Source organism: Pelobates fuscus, chromosome 5 (genome assembly GCF_036172605.1).
Source record: "Pelobates fuscus isolate aPelFus1 chromosome 5, aPelFus1.pri, whole genome shotgun sequence".
Classification (NCBI taxonomy): domain Eukaryota; kingdom Metazoa; phylum Chordata; class Amphibia; order Anura; family Pelobatidae; genus Pelobates; species Pelobates fuscus.
This window is the reverse complement of record NC_086321.1, coordinates 183,073,713-183,095,534: the sequence shown is the minus strand read 5'-3', so window position 1 is coordinate 183,095,534 and position 21,822 is coordinate 183,073,713. Positions and strand designations below refer to the sequence as shown.

Sequence of the window (21,822 nt, the reverse complement as noted above, 5' to 3'; positions counted from 1 at the left end):
TTTACAAAGACACCAACAAGCAACATACTGGCTAGAGCAGCGGTTCCCAAACTGTGTGCCGCAGCGCACCAGGGCACACAGGGGTGCCGCGGAATGTTTCCCTGGTGCTAAGATTATAGCACCGGGGAAACATTACTGCTGAACAGGGGCCCGGTCGAGTGCCGCAGATCTTTAAGACCGCGACCGGACTCCTGTAATGTCGGCCGGCTGGGAGGAAGTGACAGCCTGTTACTTCCTCCCAGTATCCTGCAGAGAGGCAGCCACAACGTGAGGGGAGAGGAGCATTAAGTGCTCCAAACCTCTCACTCCCACCAGCAGCGAACTCCAAGCCACCCTCCTGGCACATAAGGTAAGCTGACAGGAGGGTGGCTGGAGATATTAAAAACAAACAAACAAAAAAAAAACACTTGTATGTGTGTGAGTGTGGGTATGAGTTTAAATGCGTGGGAGTATGAGTGTGAGTATGAGTGAGTGTGTGAGTATATGTCAGGGTGTTTGTAAGAGTGTGTGTGTGTGTGTATATATATATATATATATATATATATATATATATATATATATATATATATATATATATATATATATATATATATATATATATATAAACAAATGGAAGCTTGGCACTCTCCTCCAAAAATAATTAATTATATCACATGTGCCTGGGTGCAAATTGCTGGTGTCAGATATATATACTCATAAATGAAAAAAATCAAAATGCACTCACAGGTCTTCAAATTAGTGGACAAATTGGTGCTTTATTTGGTCATCAAAAAAGTGTACAAAAATCAATCGACGTTTCGACCCTGCCGGGTCTTTTTCAAGATCTTGAAAAAGACCCGGCAGGGTCGAAACGTCGATTGATTTTTGTACACTTTTTTGATGACCAAATAAAGCACCAATTTGTCCACTAATTTGAAGACCTGTGAGTGCATTTTGATTTTTTTCATTTATGAGTATATATATATATATATATATATATATATATATATATATATATATGTCAGTGTACTTCTGTGTGTCAGGGTGTGTGTTTATATATCAGTGAATCTGTGTCATGGTGTGGGCATGTATCAATGTTTGTGTGTATCTATGTGTCGGTGTCGACTGAATATCTGTTTGCCCGATATTATCGGTCGATATTCTGTATTTTCAGCAATATCGGTATCGGCCACTAAAGATAATGCAGATCAGGGCCGCCATTATGGTCCTGGGGGGGCCCAGCACACTAACTAGCAGCTCCCTTCAGCTCCCCGTCTAACTCTCACGAGTCCCGCGGCCGTCAGAGTGTTGCCACGGGTTACCATGGCAACGCGCTGCGGTACACAGGCCTCAAGAGTTAGAAAGGTAAGTAAGAGTGTGCTGGGCCCCCCAGGCCCACAGCGGCCCCCCCCTGGAAATGCCATATCTAAAACAAAATTAAAAAATATAAAAAAAATGAAATATAAAAAAAAAAAAATATATATATATATATATCTTTTTTTTTTTTAAATGCACCCCCCCACAACAATGGCACTAATGTGTAAAAGGCTCTGTCGCAGACTACCCTTGTACATATTCATGATATGCCCGATGACTTCTGCGTAAGCCAGTAAGCCAAGGTTATGTCACTTTGTCCGCCAAGATGGAAAAATAAAGAATTAAAAAAAAAAAAAAAAAAAAATGCACCCCCCCACCATTTTACACACTACACAAACATCTATTCTTGAAAACATGAAAAAATTCTGACTGGCATGTATATTTTGTGAATTTACCTTAAAAATAAAAAAAATATTAACATGTTCAGTTATAGTAGATTTGTGTAGAAAAATCTATTTTTTTGTAAAAAAAAAAAAAAAAAATGGTAAATGTACAGAATATCAGCTATTTATCAGCTATCGGCCTGAAAGTTCACAGATTATCGGTATCGGCAATAAAAAAAAAATCTATATCAGTTGATCCCTATTTGTGTGTCAGTGTGTTTATATGCATCAGTGTGTTAATGTGCATGTATATCTGTAAGTATGTATGTGCATACATCCAAGCAGTCAAACACCAGCACAACATACAAGCACACTCTTGCAATCTAACTCAAATATTACACACACACCCTTGCATTCAAACTAAAAAATATACAAACACACCCCTTCACTCAAACACAAATACTTCACACAAATGTACAACCGCATTTAAAAGTGAACATTATATTCAGACACAGCCCTGCAATCAAACATTACACATAAACACACCCCATGTATTAAAACACAACCATATACAAGAACCAACACTGTACATTACATTATAGCGCCAGTAAATGCTGCAGCGCTGTACAGATATGCACCCTAAAAATTTTGACTTGGAGTGCCTTGGAAAAATATTGAAATATTAAAGGCACCTTGAACCTAAAAAGTTTGGGAACCACTGGACTAGAGTGATAGATTCTTGTTAGCTACAAAGTAACTATATCTAACTAGTGACTTGTGATCATCATCAGATGAAGTGCCGTAAAGTTGCTTTATGTTTGTGAATGCCAAAGAGGACACATCTAAATAGAAGCGGAGTTAATGAAAATAATCACACAGTATTGAGCATATTTTTAAATGGTCTAATGATAGTCAATACAGTGATAGAGATAGGTAACAATCACATCATTCCTAACATTCCTTCTCTTACCTAGTATATAAAGGAATTGTATCTTTTGGCCCACCTCTCAGTGTGCATTGAAAATTTCTCATTTTAAGGCAGGCAATACTTTCTTATGGGGGCATCCACGTCACATGAGCATGTTTTACTGGGTAACCCTAAAAATTAAACATTGCAGTTTTGAAAAAAACTGCACCCAGTCCACTTCTGTAGTCTGGGTGACTATAGTGTTCCTTTAACCCCTTAAGGACCAAACTTCTGGAATAAAAGGGAATCATGACAAGTGACACATGTCATGTGTCCTTAAGGGGTTAAGCCTCTCCATTGCACTTGAACGGCTGAGATTATTTGTCCGGACAACTACACATAATGGAGGAGCGATGGTTGCAACAAGACTGGGATGCCACAGTATAAAAAATGATTAAATTAATGCATATAATATACATTTCAAATGTTAATGTGCTCCTTTAACTACAATTTGGAAGTGGACGAAAACATTTTACTACTAAAAAAAAATAAAAATACATGACATTTATGCCGTATCTCACCCTGTCCAGGAGGTGTAATATAGGTCCGTCTTGGGTTGCTCAAAACTTTTCCATCCTGGATGATACCCACCCCAATCTTGTTGGCACTTCCTTCGAACCCGAGTACAATAGTCATGGTTACTTCAGTAACAATATTAACCTAAAATTAAAGGAAGACTTTACAACTATTCTGTTAATTATAAAGTACATGATGTGATGGGGCATCCCTGTGCATTTTGTCTTTAAATGCGTGGGATAGGCATAAGGCTATCCTAACTATAAGATAAGGCCAGGGACTAATGAAAGTATTTAGAACATTGGGCAGACTAGATGGGCCGAATGGTTCTTATCTGCCGTCACATTCTATGTTTCTATGCCTTTGGTTAAGCTGCCCGTCTGGCTGGATTAATTTAATCCTGTGTCTTTAACCTCTTAACCTCCCTGGCGGTATTCCCGAGCGTGACTCGGGGTTAATTTTTGCTGCCAGAAGCGGTAACCCCGAGTCACGCTCGGGGTAGATAAGATTTACTTACCTCCGCCGCGATCCGCTTCGGGAGGACTGCCTCACAGCCCAGGCAGCCCTCCCACGGCAAATCAGGCCCCCGGGGGCCATGTGATCGCTCTCAAAGAGCGATCACATGGCCCTCTATAGCTGGCTGTGGATCTGCCAGCAGGGGGACTGTTTGAAATATCAGACAGTCCCCCTGCTGGTGGGAAGTATAAAAAAAATTAAAAAAGACAAGTGTAAAAATAAATTAAATATATTTTTATATATATATATATATATATATATATATATATATATATATATATAATATGTATATATATTATATATATATAATAGATGTACACATATATATATATATATATATATATATTATATATAAATACGTATAATTAAAATAATAAATAAATAAAATAATTAAATTAAATAAATAAAATATTGAAACAAAATTTAATATAAATTATATATGCATTCTAACTGTATTTTGTTATTAATATATATATCGGTAACAAAATACACTTAGAATGACATTCTATATATATCTATATATATATATAAAATACAAATAAGCGCAAATATATATATATATAGATAAATACATAAAAGATTACATTAGTATACACGTAGAATTTAAATACCTATAAATGCATATATATTAAAATTCTACATGTATATTTAAATAATCTTTTAACGTAATTATGTGATTTGATTAATTAAAATTTGATTGACATGCCTGACATGGGGGCGGAACTGGGCGGGTAATTCAAATGCAAAAAAATGGTACCGCTTTTGGTACAAAATTCCTGACATAATCATACCGCCAGGGAGGTTAAGGACACATGACATGTCATGATTCCCTTTTATTCCATAAGTTTGGTCCTTAAGGGGTTAAAAATAAAGTAATTGAACTCTTGCAATTCAGACATTGTGTGGGCCCAGTCTAGCAGTAAAATACACAGGTTGTTTCTTATGCATAAACTCTCATAATTATACCACAAGTAGTTTGGAACTTTTTTAGTAATCTCTGGTAGAAAAAACAAATTGACGAGCGTTTTTTCTTTTAATGTTTTGTAAAGTAATTTTTACTCTAGTTCTGCCTAGAATTTGAACAGCTTGAGGATACTTCCCCAAGCAGGGCAATCCTCCTCCATGAAACCAACATGCCGACTTCATTGCCAGCACAAAGGTATCAATGACTCTGCTTCTAGTCAAAACTAGGCATGTGGGCAGAGCTTAGTGGTTGCTATGATACAGAGGAGGACAACCTGTAGGAGGTTTTTCTTGCTTTCCATGTCATTCAGTTTCTCAGGATAGAGGTATATGCAGGGGTCAAGTCCTGGGTAAAAAAGTGCAGGAACTCACCCAAGATCCACTACCCGCCCCCCCTCACCCCCAAAAAAATGATACGCTTGTATGCAGGGGCTGAGTAAGGGCACGGGGCTGAAGAGGGGGACAGGAGCTTAGGACGGGGGGCATGGGCTGAGGAAGGGGACATGGGCTGAGGTAAGGGATAGGGGCTGAGGTAAGGGATAGGGGCTGAGGTAAGGGATAGGGGCTGAGGTAAGGGATAGGGGCTGAGGTAAGGGATAGGGGCTGAGGTAAGGGATAGGGGCTGAGGTAAGGGATAGGGGCTGAGGTAAGGGATAGGGGCTGAGGTAAGGGATAGGGGCTGAGGTAAGGGATAGGGGCTGAGGTAAGGGATAGGGGCTGAGGTAAGGGATAGGGGCTGAGGTAAGGGATAGGGGCTGAGGTAAGGGACAGGGGCGGAGGAAAGGGACAGGAACTGAGGGGCGGAGGAAAGGGACAGGAACTGAGGGGCGGAGGAAAGGGACAGGAACTGAGGGGCGGAGGAAAGGGACAGGAACTGAGGGGCTGAGAAGGGAGAGGAGTGGGACAGGGGCTGAGGAAGGGGGACAGGGGCTGAGGAAGGGGGACAGGGGCTGAGGAAGGGGGACAGGGGCTGAGGAAGGGGGACAGGGGCTGAGGAAGGGGGACAGGGGCTGAGGAAGGGGGACAGGGGCTGAGGAAGGGGGACAGGGGCTGAGGAAGGGGGACAGGGGCTGAGGAAGGGGGACAGGGGCTGAGGAAGGGGGACAGGGGCTGAGGAAGAGGGACAGGGGCTGAGGAAGAGGGACAGGGGCTGAGGAAGAGGGACAGGGGCTGAGGAAGAGGGACAGGGGCTGAGGAAGAGGGACAGGGGCTGAGGAAGAGGGACAGGGGCTGATGCTCTTATGCAGGGGCTGAGTAAGAGCACGGGGCTGAGTAAGGTGGACAGGGGCTGAGTAAGGTGGACAGGGGCTGAGTAAGGTGGACAGGGGCTGAGGGAGGGGGACAGGGGCTGAGGGAGGGGGACAGGGGCTGAGGAGGGGGACAGTGCTGTGGAAAAAGGGACAGGAGCTTAGGAGGAGGGGGGGGACATGGGTTGAGGAAGGGGCCATGGGCTGAGTAAGGTGGCAGGGCTGAGGAAAGGGACAGGGGCTGAGGAGGGGGACAGAGGCTGAGGAGGGGGACAGAGGCTGAGGAGGGGGACAGAGGCTGAGGAGGGGGACAGAGGCTGAGGAGGGGGGCAGGGGCTGAGGAGGGGGACAGAGGCTGAGGAGGGGGACAGAGGCTGAGGAGGGGGGCAGGGGCTGAGGAGGGGGGCAGGGGCTGATGAAGGGAGCAGGGGCTGGAGGAGGGGGACAGGGACTGAGAAGGGGGACAGGAGCTGAGGAGGGGGGAGCAGGGCCTTAAATAGGGGGACAGGGACTGAGGAGGGGGGGACAGGACCTTAAATAGGGGGACAGGGACTGAGGAGGAGGACAGGGACTGAGTAAGGGGATAGGGCTTGAGGAGGGGGACAGGGACTGGGGAAAGGGACTAAGGAGGGAGACAGGGATTGGGGAGGGGGGACAGGGCCTTAAATAGGGGGACAGGGACTGAGGTGGGAGACAGGGACTGAGGTGGGAGACAGGGACTGAGGTGGGAGACAGGGACTGAGGTGGGAGACAGGGACTGAGGTGGGAGACAGGGACTGAGGTGGGAGACAGGGACTGAGGTGGGAGGACAGGGACTGAGGTGGGAGGACAGGGACTGAGGTGGGAGGACAGGGACTGAGGTGGGAGGACAGGGACTGAGGTGGGAGGACAGGGACTGAGGTGGGAGGACAGGGACTGAGGTGAGAGGACAGGGACTGAGGTGAGAGGACAGGGACTGAGGAGGGGGGACAGGGCCTTAAATAGGTGGACAGGGACTGAGGAGGGGGACAGGGACTGAGTAAGGGGATAGGGCTTGAGGAGGGGGACAGGGACTGGGGAAAGGGACTAAGGAGGGAGACAGGGACTGAGGAGGGGGGACAGGGCCTTAAATAGGGGGACAGGGACGGAGGGGGGAGACAGGGACTGAGGAGGGGGGACAGGGACTGAGGAGGGGGGACAGGGACTGAGGAGGGGGGACAGGGACTGAGGAGGGGGGACAGGGACTGAGGAGGGGGGACAGGGACTGAGGAGGGGGGACAGGGACTGAGGAGGGGGGACAGGGACTGAGGAGGGGGGACAGGGACTGAGGAGGGGGGACAGGGACTGAGGAGGGGGGACAGGGACTGAGGAGGGGGGACAGGGACTGAGGAGGGGGGACAGGGACTGAGGAGGGGGGACAGGGACTGAGGAGGGGGGACAGGGACTGAGGAGGGGGGACAGGGACTGAGGAGGGGGGACAGGGACTGAGGAGGGGGGACAGGGACTGAGGAGGGGGGACAGGGACTGAGGAGGGGGGACAGGGACTGAGGAGGGGGGACAGGGACTGAGGAGGGGGGACAGGGACTGAGGAGGGGGGACAGGGACTGAGGAGGGGGGACAGGGACTGAGGAGGGGGGACAGGGACTGAGGAGGGGGGACAGGGACTGAGGAGGGGGGACAGGGCCTGAGGAGGGAGACAGGGCCTGAGGAGGGGGACAGGGCCTGAGGAGGGAGACAGGGCCTGAGGAGGGAGACAGGGCCTGAGGAGGGAGACAGGGCCTGAGGAGGGAGACAGGGCCTGAGGAGGGAGACAGGGCCTGAGGAGGGAGACAGGGCCTGAGGAGGGGGACAGGGCCTGAGGAGGGGGACAGGGCCTGAGGAGGGGGACAGGGCCTGAGGAGGGGGACAGGGCCTGAGGAGGGAGACAGGGACTGGGGAAAGGGACAAAAAAAAAAACAACCTAAAGTGCCTTCCCCCCTCCCTGAGGCTTACCTTGGGCCAGGAGGGGTGGGACAGGATCTGGAACCTGCAGTCAGTGGAGTAAGCCGGCCTCTCCTGATGATGTCAGGAAGAGGGGGCGTGGCTTCCTCTGCTCCCCAGCGGTCCTGTGAGAAGAGCAGAGAAAGTCACGCCCCCTCCTACTGACATCATCAGGAGAGGCCGGACGACTCCACTGACTGCAGGGGGAGAGGTGAGTTTAAAATCCGAGTCCCCAGTCAGAGGCAGGGGATTCGGATTTGTGCTCCCCCTGCTCTGGCAGCCGCTTGTGCCAGCCCTGGGTCCTACAGGACTAGTAATGGGAACGGCGTTCCTGCTGTGGAAAAAGTGCAGGAACGCCGTTCCCACGCGTTCCTGCAGGACTCGAGCCCTGGGTATATGCCAACTATGCTGAAGAACTAATTGGCAAGTAGTCATTTTATACAGGCTACTTTACCTTAATCTATAGATATCCTAGCAACACTGCTAGATTTAACTTAACAGCTTCCAACTAACTTTAAAATGTTAGTCCATGCATCATAATCACTACAGCACACTTAGCAAACCATTTAGCATCGGCTTCTGCACTTTCTCTGTCTGCAAGCATCAGCTGACCACTCAGCCAATGAATGCAATTTGGTGCAACAAAAGTTGTACAGAATTGGCATTAGCCAGCCTGCAACTCTAGTTCTGGGCTGGCTGATAATGAAATCCCAATGATGCTGCTGGATGTGGAGTTACTCTGTATGTACACTGTTTCACAGCATAATGCTGCACTTAAAGGCTCATGACACCATGACCACTTCAAATTACTTAAGAGGTCATGGTGCTTGGAGTAAACCTTCAAATAAACTTGTGTGTGATCAGAGAGGTACACTGGAAATAGGTATTCAACTTTACTTTAATCCCATTGTACAGCGCTACATAAATAATGCTACCGAACTTGATGGCGCTATATAAATAATCCAACTCAATTTAGTTACAGAATAGTGGAATTAATGACCAAATATATTAATGTGTTTGCACATTATTTACATTGCAAAAAAACAGGTATTCAAGGAGTTATTCAGTGGAAAAAAAACACTCCAAGCACCATAAACACTACAGCCTGATGTCTGGATAACTGTGCCAGACAGGGTCACAGCATAATTCGTCCTTTGTACTACAACACAGTAACTCCACTGAGCCAAGCAGCTGCACTCATTGCCTGAACGCATCACCACCGGCTTCTCCTCCAAGCTAAGTCAGGGTATGCCCGATGTGAGCCAGGTAAGGGGTCTGACAGATTTCAGTAGGATGGTGCCTGGGCAATCTTGGCAGCGAGCTGTAGTGGTGATGGTGGTTGGGGTGTTCCTTTAAATGAATGAGCCCCTTTGAAGCCAATCCCGTTTTCCATTACACCAGCTGGCATGATGCATGGACCTGTCACTGTACACTGATCCCTATGTTCAGGTTACACACAGTGAGTTTCTGTTCATCCACTCTCCCGCCCTGCAAGCCGCCATTAATCCCGACATTTTACCTGGTCACGTGGATGTCAACTCGCCCACTTTGTGTGAATCGCAGCCACGTGTCTGTGTTGTTTCCCTGTCCTCCAGTGACGTATTTCCGGCGAGCGGCGCGTGGAGCTTCCGGTCTGGGGGGTCTTTGTTTTATTGGCATCCAGGAGCCGCCAGAGACGCAGTGAGCTCGGTGTGTGAGCGGGGGAGACACCGGGGCTGGGGGAGTGGGGAGTGGGGAGGGAAGGCAAACAATACATTATCCGCCATAGCAAGCCGTGCTCACAGCAATGGGTCCTGTGACCGCACCTGAGCTCAAGCAGGGAATCCGCTAAATACAGAGTGCCGCCTGCATGGCTATTAAACACCACCCTGGCACTCATGGGTCAACCCCCCCCCCCCCCATCTCCTGGTACCGGGCAGGGCGAGGTCAGTCTGTTAGTATGGGCAGTGACTGTGTTATTATAGGGATAATGCAGTGTTGTGCGGGTCTGCCATGTGTAAAGCAGGCCCTGCCATTACTTAGATCAATGCAGGCACCCCGACATATAGGAAGGGTTATACTGTGTGTGTGTTTAACGGGCAGGGCTGTGATTTACTATAACAAAGCTACGCAGAGTGTCGGTGGCCCCATGCGTCTGTCCATTCTACACTACAGTGAAGGAGGTTCTAGCAGGAAACACGTGTTTACTGTTATCAGTGTGCCAACTTCAAGCTGTGCGAACACTAATAATTAACAGGCTTCCTCCCACCACCTTTCTTGTGCTCATTTTCTAAGATGACTAATTTTCTATAAACACATGCATGTGTCAATATCCTCTGTCATCCACTATTCCAAGTGCCACCGACACTTCTGCGATATCTCATTTTTGTGTCAATATCCTCTGTCATCCACTATTCCAAGTGCCACCGACACTTCTGCGATATCTCATTTTATGTCCTTTGCCAATCATTTAAAATCCCTTACAATCACTTAATGATCATTAATCCTTGCTATGATGCCCAGCTATTCATTTAGTTCCCCTGCCTCTTATATGTTAAATCTTCCTAGGTGTCCACTTTCCGTTCCACTAGTGTCATGCTTCTCTTTCAATAGCTACCCATTTCATGCTAGGCATTTCTTGCCACATAAATACCATCTGGCTACCAGCTGCAGATGGCTCTGAAAAATGATATGTAACTATTAATTGTTAGACATTTCACATCTGCTGGGCACATTTGGTTCTCTGGCAAATGAAGCAGTCAAGGACAAAGATCCATAGGGTAGGACAGTGAGAAAGTGGCTCTGATTTGTAAGTCATGACCTGTGAAAATAAGATAGATGTGTACACTTGGTTTGCATATGAACAAGTGCTTAGGAGAATGATTTCGCATATTCTTTAAAAAGTTGGGTATTGTAACCATTCTTAAAATTACTGTCTCTGAGACAAAGTAGGAAGATCCAGAGATGTTGAGGTAACATTGAAAAAGTCTAATAGAGTCTCCAGTAATCTTATTTAGCTTATTGTTGCTATCTTTCTCACACAGTTTCAGTATCCACTACGCTTCGCCCTCTTTTTTCTTTGCGTTTAATCCCTGCCATCTGGAAAATGCCCAAACGGGGAAAGAAGGAAGATGTGAAGACTGGAGCTGAGCCTGAGATTGATGGAGCTGGTATGCAAAAGATAGAAATAGAACATTAAAGTAGTGGGTTCTTTGGAATGTTCAATGAAACACATTTTATTTTTTTACAGAACCAGAAGTTAAGAAGGGGAAGAAAGGAGCAGGTAAAGAAGTGGACCAAGCTGTTCTATATGAAGATGCTCCTGACAAGTTATCTACAGCTGATGGCAAGAAGTACACCTTGAAGATCAGTTCGTGGAATGTGGATGGAGTTAGGGCCTGGGTTAAAAAGCAGGGGCTGAATGTGAGTGCAAGGTCAAAAAGCCTTTCTCTTCCTACTTTCTCTTATAATTATTGTGGACACAAAACAATGAAATTTATTAGCCTAAAGGTACTTTATTCACTCAAAACAACTCTATCTCAGTGAAGTTGATTTGAGGACTGGAGTCTCTGGTCAAAGACTTGCCTTAATGGAACACTATAGGGTCAGGAACACAAATGTATTTCTGACCCTAAAGTGTTAAAACCACCATCTTGCCTCCCTAAATATATTCAAGTCTGAAGTTGCTGCCTATGCCCCTGAACTGCTTCTGTCTGCTTACATCATCAGAAGTGGTGGTCTGAGCCAATCACAATGCTTCCCTATAGGATTGGCTGAGACTGTTAAGTAGGCAGATCAGGGGCAGAGCCAGCACAAGTTAAACACAGCCCTAGCCAATCAGCATCTCCTCAGAAAGATGCATTGAATCAATGCATCTCTATGAGGAAAGTTCAGTGTCTGCATGCAGAGGGTGGAGACACTGAATGGCAGTGCTGCCCACTCTGCAGCACTCCCCCAGGAAGCACCTCTAGCAGTCATCTGAGGAGTGGCCAGTGGAGCTATTACTAGGCTGTAATGTAAACACTGCATTTTCTCAGCAGAAAGCCTGAAGGGACTGATTCTACTCACCGGAACAAGTACAATAAGCTGTAATTGTTCTGGTGACTATAGTTTCCCTTTAAACGGACATGCCACTGTCCAAACCCAATGCAATACAAATCACTGGTTAGTAGATATACAACTAAGGAAACCTGCACATATTTAATTATGCATTTTTTTATTGATGATATATCTAAAACAGCTCGCACAAATTATCTTGTTTGCTGCCTCTGCAAACCCTCTCCCAGCTCATACTCTCTGTGGCTGTACAATTACATAATTTTAAATTCAGCTCAATGAGAGGTCATTGCAAGGCAGGTGCTCTGAGAAATTGCCTGTCTCTTGAGTTTAGCTGATCAGCGCTAAACAAACTAGGAAGTAACAAAACCTGTTTTCTGTTTGAAAGTTAGGTGATGTAAGAAGGTTAATTTATAAAGGTGCCAATTTCTTTTAAAACGCTTTTTGTAAAATGGAAAAATAAAAAGACATACTCTTCACACATAAATATTTTCAGCAAGCTGCAGTGTATACACTGTTCATCAGGCACTTGTCCACACTTTCTTGTCCTTTCTTTGTTTGGTCACCATACTGAGAATAGAAGGAAACTATTGAGAAGCTGTGTGTGCCAGTGATTGGCTGAAAGCGTTAGCCAGCATACCTTTATTCACAGATGTGGGTCAGCTTACTGGTGCCCAATGCTTCTTAATGATGAGTTCAGCCTTCCTCACATATGCTTTTGATGTTGATCCAAAAGAAGGCAAAAAACCCAGTCTGAAGCGCTTCCAATTTTGCAACAAACTAGGGAAAAATTCCTTCTTGACCCCAAAATAGCAGTCAGATGTCTCCTTGGATCAAGCAGCTATTACCCCACTAATTAGAAATTATATCCCTGTATGATATGTTTTTGCAAGTATTTATCCAATTGCAGTTTAAACATATGTATAGACTCTGACAAAACCACCTCTTCAGGCAAAGAATTCCATATCCTTATTGCTCTTACTGTAAAAAAAACCTTTTCTTTGCCTTAGATGAAATCTCCTTTCTTCAAGCCTAAATTTGTGACCTCGTGTCCTATGTATAGCCCTGTTCAAAATCATGTTTTACGCCTTAAGATTTCACCTTGTGAGGCAATTGAATCCCATTAATATCCATACCTAATAAATGTAATTATCTAATTTCATTCTTCATAGAGATGTATAAAACGAGATGTAAGTGTTAAAAAGGAAAATGATGGCATCTAATCATTTAAATTTATTTTGATTTTTTTTTTTGTAGTGGGTGAGAGAGGAAGACCCACATATAATATGCCTTCAGGAAACAAAGTGTGCAGAGAAAGCCCTGCCTGCTGAAATAAAGGACATGCCAGAGTACCCTCACAAGTACTGGGCCTGCTCTGATGATAAGGAAGGGTATAGTGGTGTTGCCATGCTCTGCAAAGATAAACCTGTAAATGTGACATATGGAATTGGTGAGTACTTATACATGTTTTCTTACATCTCTAAACTTTTGTCATTTAGATAAACCTGGAACTTGGAATGGATACCACTGTTTATGGATTCCTATTTTTATTAATATATACATTTTATTCTAGACTTCTATAATGAGTTTTCTTTGGTAAGATTCCCTGCTAATTAAGAAAGCTGGTGGTTCCCTGGTGACAGAATGCTTTGTAATGTTACTCTCCACCTGTCTTGAATTCTGTTTCAAAACAATCTGATTTCCTTGCACTGCAGGTCCCCTCTCCCTCCCACCTCCCAATCCCCGGTTGCTGAAGGGGTGAAAACCCCTTCAGTCACTTACCAGAGGCAGCGACATGTCCCACGTCGCTGCTTCTTCCTCCGCCGCCGCTCCTCCTCTGCCGGGGAGACGTATGCGCATTAGAGCTCCCCATAGGAAAGCAAATGCTTTTCAATGCTTTCCTATGGGGAATTGAGCGACGCTGGAGGTCCTCACACAGCGTGGACACTCTAGCACAGGTTTTCTGTGCTATGAAGCAGGAAGTGCCCTCTAGTGGCTGTCTAATAGACAGCCACTAGAGGTGGAGTTAACCCTGCAAGGTAATTATTGCAGTTTATAAAAAAACTGCAATAATTACATTTGCAGGGTTAAGGGTAGTGGGAGTTGGCACCCAGACCACTCCAATGGGCAGAAGTGTTCTGGGTGCCTGGAGTGTCCCTTTAACCCCTTAAGGACCAAACTTCTGGAATAAAAGGGAATCATGACATGTCACACATGTCATGTGTCCTTAAGGGGTTAAAGGCACACAACAGTCACCAGAACCTCTACAGCTTAATGTAGTGGTTCTGGTGTCTATAGCCTGTCCCTGCAGTATTGGCACTGTAAACACTGCATTTTCAGTGCAATGTTTACATTGGTACCTAGTAATATCTCTAGTCACTCAGACGGCTACTAGAGGTGCTTTCTAGTCCAGTGCTGCACAGCATCTTGACGCTGTATATGGAGATGCTGAAAGTTTCCATCTCTATGAAGAGGTGCTGATTGGCGGAGCACAGCGTTTTCCTCAGACTGCGCAATAGCCTCCCAGCGCGTTCCTATGGAAAAGCATTGGATTGTCTGAGACCCTCAAGACTGATTTCAGCTATGGAGGTGTGGCCAACCATTGTGAGACTGGTGCAGAGTGGAAGAAAAGATGAGTAATATCACTTTTTCAGCTCGATGAAGCGCTTTTGTCACTTAAAATGCCACATCAGGGCTATATTGTCAGGAATACACGTTTCTATATCTGACACTGTAGTGTTCCTTTAACCCCTTAAGGACACATGACATGTATGACATGTCATGATTCCCTTTTATTCCAGAAGTTTGGTCCTTAAGGGGTTAACCCCTTTGCAACGCTAGACGGAAAGTTTCTGTTATTTACTAAAGTTAACCCCAGAGTGCAGGGTTAACACTCCTCCGGTCTGCCTCGGTATTCGAGGCAGCCCGGGAGCACCCGATCGCGCTATCCCTGCGCTTCCGCAGTCAGTGTGAAGTGCAGGGAGACGGATCAGCAGTAATCTTCTCCCAGTATAAAAAAATAAAGTTTAAAGTAAAATCCCTCCCACCTTTTGACATTTAAAATAAAAATTAACACCTGCCCTGCAAATTGTCTACAGTGATCAATTGACAGGGACTACATTTTACTGTGATCTTTTTTTTTTTTCTTTACCCCCGAGGGTTAACTTTTATATATTATATATATATATATATATATATATATATATATATATATATATATATATTTTTTTAACTTGGGGGTTAAATTAATTTTTATTATTTAATTTAAATATTTTAAAACTATATATTTAGCAAGCTGGGGTGGGTAGAAGTTAGTGGAAAATTGGGGAATTTGGTGTTAGGCTAGCTAGTGGTTAACATTTAAAAAAGCTTTCAAAAGTTGAAAAAAAAATGTTTTAACCCCTTCCCTGCCAGTTGATCACTGTCTATAGTGATCAAAATACAGATCACAGTAGTATACTGTGATCTGATTTTTATTTATTTTTAACCCCTGAAGAGTACCTTTTTTTTTTTTTAAACTTCAGGGTTCAATTTATTTCATTAATTCATTTAAATATTTTAAAATTATATATTTTGCTAGCTGGGGTGAGTGGGAGTTATGGGAAATTGGGGAATTTACTGTAAATGCTTAAAAATATGCCTTTTGAAATACCCCATGGTATAGTCTTTAAAAAAATTGTATGCGTTTGTGGGTTGGTTTGAATAACAAACCAGCTGAACTACTACATGGACACAGCATAAAACTTCAAAGTTATAAAAAATCCTGAATGGCTGCGTCTCAAATGTGCCCTTTCAACACCCACATATACCTGGCAAAGGTACATACAGGGGTATTGTTGTACTCAGACGACATAGCTAAGCAACATATGAAATATTATACAGCCGTAGCACACATAAGATTTGCAAAATATACTGTGCAAACTCACTTTGTGTATCAAAAAGGCAGGAAAAATGCTTATTACCACTACAAGCTAGCGGAAAAAATTATCCCATGCTTAGGTTCAAAATATGCCTTTTGAAATACCATGGGATGTCTTCTTTAAGAAATGGTATGCCGTTATGGTGTAGTTGGAATATATAGACTGCTAAAATACTCCAAAATGGGACACGGACACATCAAAATCCTCCATGAAAATTCACACTTAAAAACCTGAACTTGTCACGTCTCTTTTACAGCACTGTAACTTCACAAAATAGTGTCTTGGTCATACATTGGGCATATTGTTTTACTCGGAAGATGTAACTGAGTATCATTTGGGGGATTTTATGACAGTGGAACATATCAGGTGTAAGAAAAAAATGCAACATGTATGTAAAAATGCCCTTTTTTTTCCCCCTCACCACAAACATTGGCATAAATTGGTGAAAAAATGGTGACAAGTTAAGGCACAATATACGCCATGTAAGATACCCTGGGGTGTCTGCTTTATCAAATGGAAGCCCTTTGTGGGGTTATTTGAACAGTCAAACTGCTATAATACCCCAAAATGAGACCTATGCCGTCAAATCCATCTATGAAAATTCTAACTATAGAAATGGAAATTGCCTTGTCTCTTATATGGCATTGTAACTTCACAGAATAGTGCCAAAGGCATACAATGGGGGTATCGTTATATTCAGCAGATGTAGCTGAACACACAATTCTGCTCAGGAATAGCACACACCAGCTTTACGAAATACACATTACAAAAACCTTGTTATATGTGTATATGCCAAAATAGAGAAAAAACACAATTTTACTCCAATATTTAGCAGAGATTGGCGATGAAATGGCTATGTAAAAAGTGTCAAAACAACCTTAGGTATATAGCCTGTGATGTCTACTTTGTATAAATATATACTTTTGTGTGGCAATTTTGTTTTCTCTGATGGCTACTAAACCTGCATGACAAGCATGCCAACTTCTAAAATTGTTTCACATTGAAATGTTATTTTAGTCCTTGTGTTTTGTGTTCTGTAACTTTCAAAATAAGCTGAAATCCTACACATGTCATGTAGTCTATAAATCAAGACACATAAATTTATTTTGAATAACTTTTCGTAAGCTGGACATATGCACACGCTATTATTGCCAAAACTGTAAAAAAAAAATATTTTAGTTGTTTTCCATTTTTTGGCATTTTTTTTTTATAATTAATAAGAATGATCACTATCCACCCCCTTAGCTAAAATCACAGTAAATAACATTTACTCACCTCATTTCAAGCGTCGGGACTCCTCCACTGCAGCCTCCAGCTTCTCTACCAGTATCCATGCTGAAATCGCCCACAATCTCCTCCAATCCATTGTTTCTCACAGATAAGCAATAGATTGGAACTAGACAAGCAGAGCCAAAAGTCACACTCCTCCAATGAAATGCTGCTATTAGCAGCATTTTATTCCAGGACTGAGTTTCACTTGGTTCTGGAGAAGAAAGCCACGTGAGACAGCCACTATGGTGGATTTTACCCTATAATGTAAACATTGCCGTTTCTACTGAACTGCAATGTTTTACATGACTTTGTTAAAATGACAGGATCACGGCACCCAGACTGCTACCTTGAGATGAGGTTGTCTGGGTTACTTTACTGCTCCTTTATAAAGGTCACAACTAACTTTATATATTCATTGCGCTTACACAATGGTCAGCAAAGGAGACCCTCTTCAAAGATACCTTTTAAAGCATGGAAATTTAGTTTTTTTCTGGAGACATCAAAAATTTGTTAAACTTTTAGTACTGGACCAAGGCAAAGCTCAGATAGGCTCCACAGCAAAACAATTGTCAATTTTCCTGGAACAATAAATATATTATATATATATATATATATATATACCTACATGTATTTGACTCTGTAAATGATATGCTTATTCTATGGGTGAGTGCCTTCAATACATCTTAAATAATGTAGGTACAAATCTGTTCCATCTCTCTATTCCCCGTGACATTACTTTCCAAGTAAAGTTTGGAGTGTAAAATTCTTCTTACTATATATCCTTAACCTTAGATCCGTCTGCCTCATGAATGTTGAACTGTGGCTTCCAGTAGTTTCTGCAAAGATTTGAGAGTTATAGTACTAGCACTTTTATTTCCAGGCTGAAGAACACCTATGTTACCTTTTTGCCCTTTCATTCCATTTCTTTTTTTGCTGGCGTCTTGTAGGCTCAGTGAGTAAAGTAGAATAATTATTTTGGTTCCTCCCTCAGGAATGGAAGAGCATGATAAAGAAGGCCGTGTTATCACTGCAGAATTTGACTCCTACTTCTTGGTTGCTGCTTATGTCCCTAACTCAAGCCGTGGCCTTGTGCGTCTGGATTATCGTCAGCGCTGGGATGTTGACTTTCGTGGGTACCTCAAGGGGCTAGAGAGCAAGAAACCACTTATACTGTGTGGTGATCTGAATGTGGCACACCAGGAGATTGATCTGAAAAACCCTAAGACCAACAAGAAGACACCTGGGTTCACCCCACAGGAGCGACAGGGCTTTACTGAGTTGCTGGCCGAGGGCTTCATAGACAGCTTTCGGGAGCTGTACCCCGATACTCCTTATGCATATACCTTTTGGACCTACATGATGAATGCACGAGCCAAAAACGTTGGTTGGAGGCTCGATTACTTTGTGTTGTCAAAAACACTGCAACCGGCTTTGTGTGACTGCAAGATCAGGAGTAAAGCAATGGGAAGTGACCACTGCCCCATTACTCTCTATATGGCCATATAAAGGGAGAGCGTTATGACAGCTGCTAAACACATTTTGTAGTAGCTGCTGCTCTATAACTATCCATATGGCCATATATAGTGTGAATCGGCATGTTCTATCACTACAGCACCCCATTGTATTCCTGTGAAAAGTAGGCAACATCGGTCCACGCAAGTTTTAAACATGTCAGATTCCAAAGATATTTTGCATTGCTTCTATGTAAAAATTACATTTCAAACAAAGGGTTGGAGAATACAGTGTTGTGAGCTCCCATAATATACTAACATCTTGACTCCATATTTATCAGGGGGGTGGGAGGACTACTTTGTGAAAATCATTGTAACCCATTTAACAGTGATTTATTAAATGCTGTTCCATAATCTAGTTAACAATTAAAGGGAGTTGCTCTATAACACTAGAAATGGCCATATGAAACAGATGTTAGCTATTAAACTCTGTGTGAATATATTACAATAATTGCTTTTTATGGGTTCTTTTCCTGCGTGTGTGACTCTACCCTGCAAGCAGTTTTATTTTAGGAATTCTCTTCTACTTTCCCCCATAAAATTTCACATGATTTATTTTTCTGTCCTATCCTATTTACAAGAGAACTAAATGTTTGTAATGTTCTGATTTCATTTGTTTTTTAGTGTTCGACTAACAAGCAGTTTATTGCTTACTAGGATGTCATTCAAAAGCTAATATTTTGTATGAATCTTTTTTTTTTTTTTTTACGCAAGCAGTAAAATACTAATATTTGCCTGATAACTGAATATAGAATAGTTTAGGGCTTAAGATTTCAGCTTTTATGCAGGTAGCCAGGCTGTAAATTTTACTTGCCACTACAAGCCTGAAAGGTCCATGGCACACTCGGCAGGAGTAAATATCTACTTGCTAGTGGAAATTTTGAGTCCTGAAATAGATTTCCTCATGGTATCATCAATATAACTGTGTACTATGGATATAGTTACAGTTCAAGGGCACATCTAGTGCTAAATACTCATTTATGGGTTGACAGTAAGGAATTCTCAGATATTCTATGTATGTTATGGGGAATAAAATAAATATTTTTGTTGCACTCCTTTGTTAAGAACATCATCAGATTAATGTTAAAATACGATAATTTTTTTCTTGGTTTTAAAGTGAATCTGGCAATTATAGTTTTGAATGGTTATGTGAGATGTGTGATTTTTATTTACATTTTTTTTTTTTAACAAAAAAGTTTTGTGAATGGGGAGTCACTGATTGGCTGAGAGGGTCAGCTGAGCGCTCTTAGCCAAAAAGCATCACCTTTCACCTCTTCAGAGCCAGAGAAACTGTCCGCAAGGATGCAATGTAGCCAGAAACAACAGATTTAGCTTTCAACGATATCAATAGCAAATATAAGGGTAAGGGATGTCAAATCACCTTTTGGGCTGATTTAAATATTATTGTCCCTTTAAAGAGACCCTATAGCTCTAAGATCACCGTTTAGCTTAGAGCATGGAGATGCTGAACATCAGTAACACTGACCCATTAAGCACTTCTTGTGGTCGTCTTAGTGAATGTTGCTAGAGGTGTTCCTAGGCAGTAATTGTTTTCTCTGAAAAGGCAGTGTTTACATTAAAAAGCCTGCAGGCACAGGCAGTAGACACCAGAACAACATTAAGCTATAGTTGTTCTGGTGACTATAATGTCCCTTTAATTAATAAACCCACATTAGAGATTATATCAATGCAGTCTTGAGAAGACAATTATCAGATGCAACAGTCTTTGGAGATTTTAATTTAAAGTTTTATCTACACATCCAGGTAGGCAACCACTTCCCATAGTTTTGTTGTGAGAATCTTGTGCTTTTTCTGGAAAACTAGTTTGTATATCCATGAATTCAGATTCTATACCTGAAATTTAGTGCTAGTAAAAATGTTGGATAGTTGTTTTGTAGCTAAACAATGTATACTTTTTAGATAGAATTGTTTGGGTTTGGCAGCTGGTGAAAAAACCCACATTGACAGTTATTCAGTGAAGTGAGAATTCAAGGTGAATTCAAAATAATTTTAAAATTTAAGGTTAATGTAGAAAAACTGAAAGCATGGCTGACTTGGAGTTTTTTTTTTTTCTCTCCGGTTTAGTTATCATTACCTCAAATTTGAAATTTACTTTGATTTCCTTACTTTAGTGAATAAGCCTGTTCTAAAAGCAACCTGATTTACATGGTATGAATACATAAATATATAGATATGGCTCACATAAATGCCCTTATTCTTAAAGGAACTCTTTAAGCACCATAACTATTACAGTCCACTGTTTAAGAGTGGTTTGGCTTCTTACCTGGGCTTTTCTGCAGCCTATTAGCCATCTCCTCTGAGCCAGCCCGACGTTGCACTGCATTGTTTGGGTCCAGCTCTCTGGTGCTTATGGAAGCTCCTTGTAAGAGCTTTCAGGCTCCAGAAGATAAGCCGAGTAGATCCTACCTAATTTTTCTTACTGTTTTTAAATGGTTTGACTATGTACATTGTGAGGGCCCTAGGGTACCTCTGGCACAATAACCACTACATCGGTTATGACGCTTGAAGTGTCCCTTTAATGGGTTTAATTGAGGATACATTAAATATGAAAAACTATTTGAAACCTACTTACAAGCCAGCCATCTAAGGTTTAGATTTAACATATCCATGTTGATAGATAAGTCTAGGGAATGCTTTTTGCTGTTGAATGTGATCTTATCATATTATCTTTGTCCTGGAACTGAAAGTATTTTAGAACTATTGTCAAATTTAACTGTAAATTATCACGGTCACATCTGAAAAACATTTTTGGTTTGTTACTTGAGAAATAAAGAAGCACTGGAAATTTAAAGTGTGCATGGTATTCTAAACCGTTAACTAACCAACCTTGGCACCTTGGATATTTGTAAACTACATTTCCCATGATGTGAAAAAAAACAAAACCACACTTGTATTGGAGTGCATGCTAAATATGATCAGTTATTGGCAATAAGTGTTTCTCTTCAATGTCACATATCCAAAAACAAAAATATAATACCTAAGTTTATTTTAATTGATTTGTTATACTAAATAGTGCAACAATACAATAGTTGGAAAGTACCCAAAAGAACTTCCTGTAAGTTCTTAGTTAAGCAGGCTATACATTTAATGGCGGAGACACAATCGTCACTGGAACCAAATTACTAATAGAAGTGTGGTTGCATTTTATAACGTTATGGTTTATGGCCTAAATAACTGAAATAGTGAAGTGTTTGGATTTAGATTGTAATTACGGTA

At 42.6% G+C, this 21,822-nt stretch overlaps 2 protein-coding genes across 3 annotated transcripts in view; one reads left to right on the top strand and one right to left on the bottom strand.

The window, feature by feature from the left end:
• Positions 1 to 9,447, bottom strand: part of OSGEP (O-sialoglycoprotein endopeptidase) — a 32,791-nt gene extending 23,344 nt beyond the window's left edge. The window contains exons 1-2 of one of the 2 annotated variants that reach the window (XM_063454806.1): positions 9,367 to 9,447; positions 3,168 to 3,306 (exon numbers count right to left, since the gene is read on the bottom strand). In XM_063454806.1, the coding sequence (XP_063310876.1) occupies positions 3,168 to 3,282 (115 nt within the window). In that variant the 5' untranslated portion in view covers positions 3,283 to 3,306; positions 9,367 to 9,447. Of the gene's footprint in view, positions 1 to 3,167; positions 3,307 to 9,266; positions 9,319 to 9,366 lie in introns of those variants that run through there. The other variant, XM_063454807.1, reaches the window with a different exon arrangement.
• On the top strand, positions 9,432 to 21,397 carry APEX1 (apurinic/apyrimidinic endodeoxyribonuclease 1). Its single transcript, XM_063454808.1, has 5 exons — positions 9,432 to 9,536; positions 10,871 to 10,996; positions 11,077 to 11,249; positions 13,140 to 13,332; positions 18,066 to 21,397. Exons 2-5 carry the CDS (start codon positions 10,933 to 10,935, stop codon positions 18,578 to 18,580), a joined length of 945 nt encoding a protein of 314 aa, XP_063310878.1. The 5' UTR covers positions 9,432 to 9,536; positions 10,871 to 10,932; the 3' UTR covers positions 18,581 to 21,397.
• The last annotated feature ends 425 nt before the right edge of the window (positions 21,398 to 21,822 follow it).

What these genes read in the sequence shown, in the direction of transcription:
- APEX1 (XM_063454808.1), top strand. Translation starts at nt 10,933, where the DNA reads ATGCCCAAACGGGGAAAGAAGGAAGATGTGAAGACTGGAGCTGAGCCT. An exon ending in GCCTGAGATTGATGGAGCTG is followed by an intron (nt 10,997 to 11,076) that starts GTATGCAAAAGA and finishes ATTTTTTTACAG; the next exon opens with AACCAGAAGTTAAGAAGGGG. An exon ending in TTAAAAAGCAGGGGCTGAAT is followed by an intron (nt 11,250 to 13,139) that starts GTGAGTGCAAGG and finishes TTTTTTTTGTAG; the next exon opens with TGGGTGAGAGAGGAAGACCC.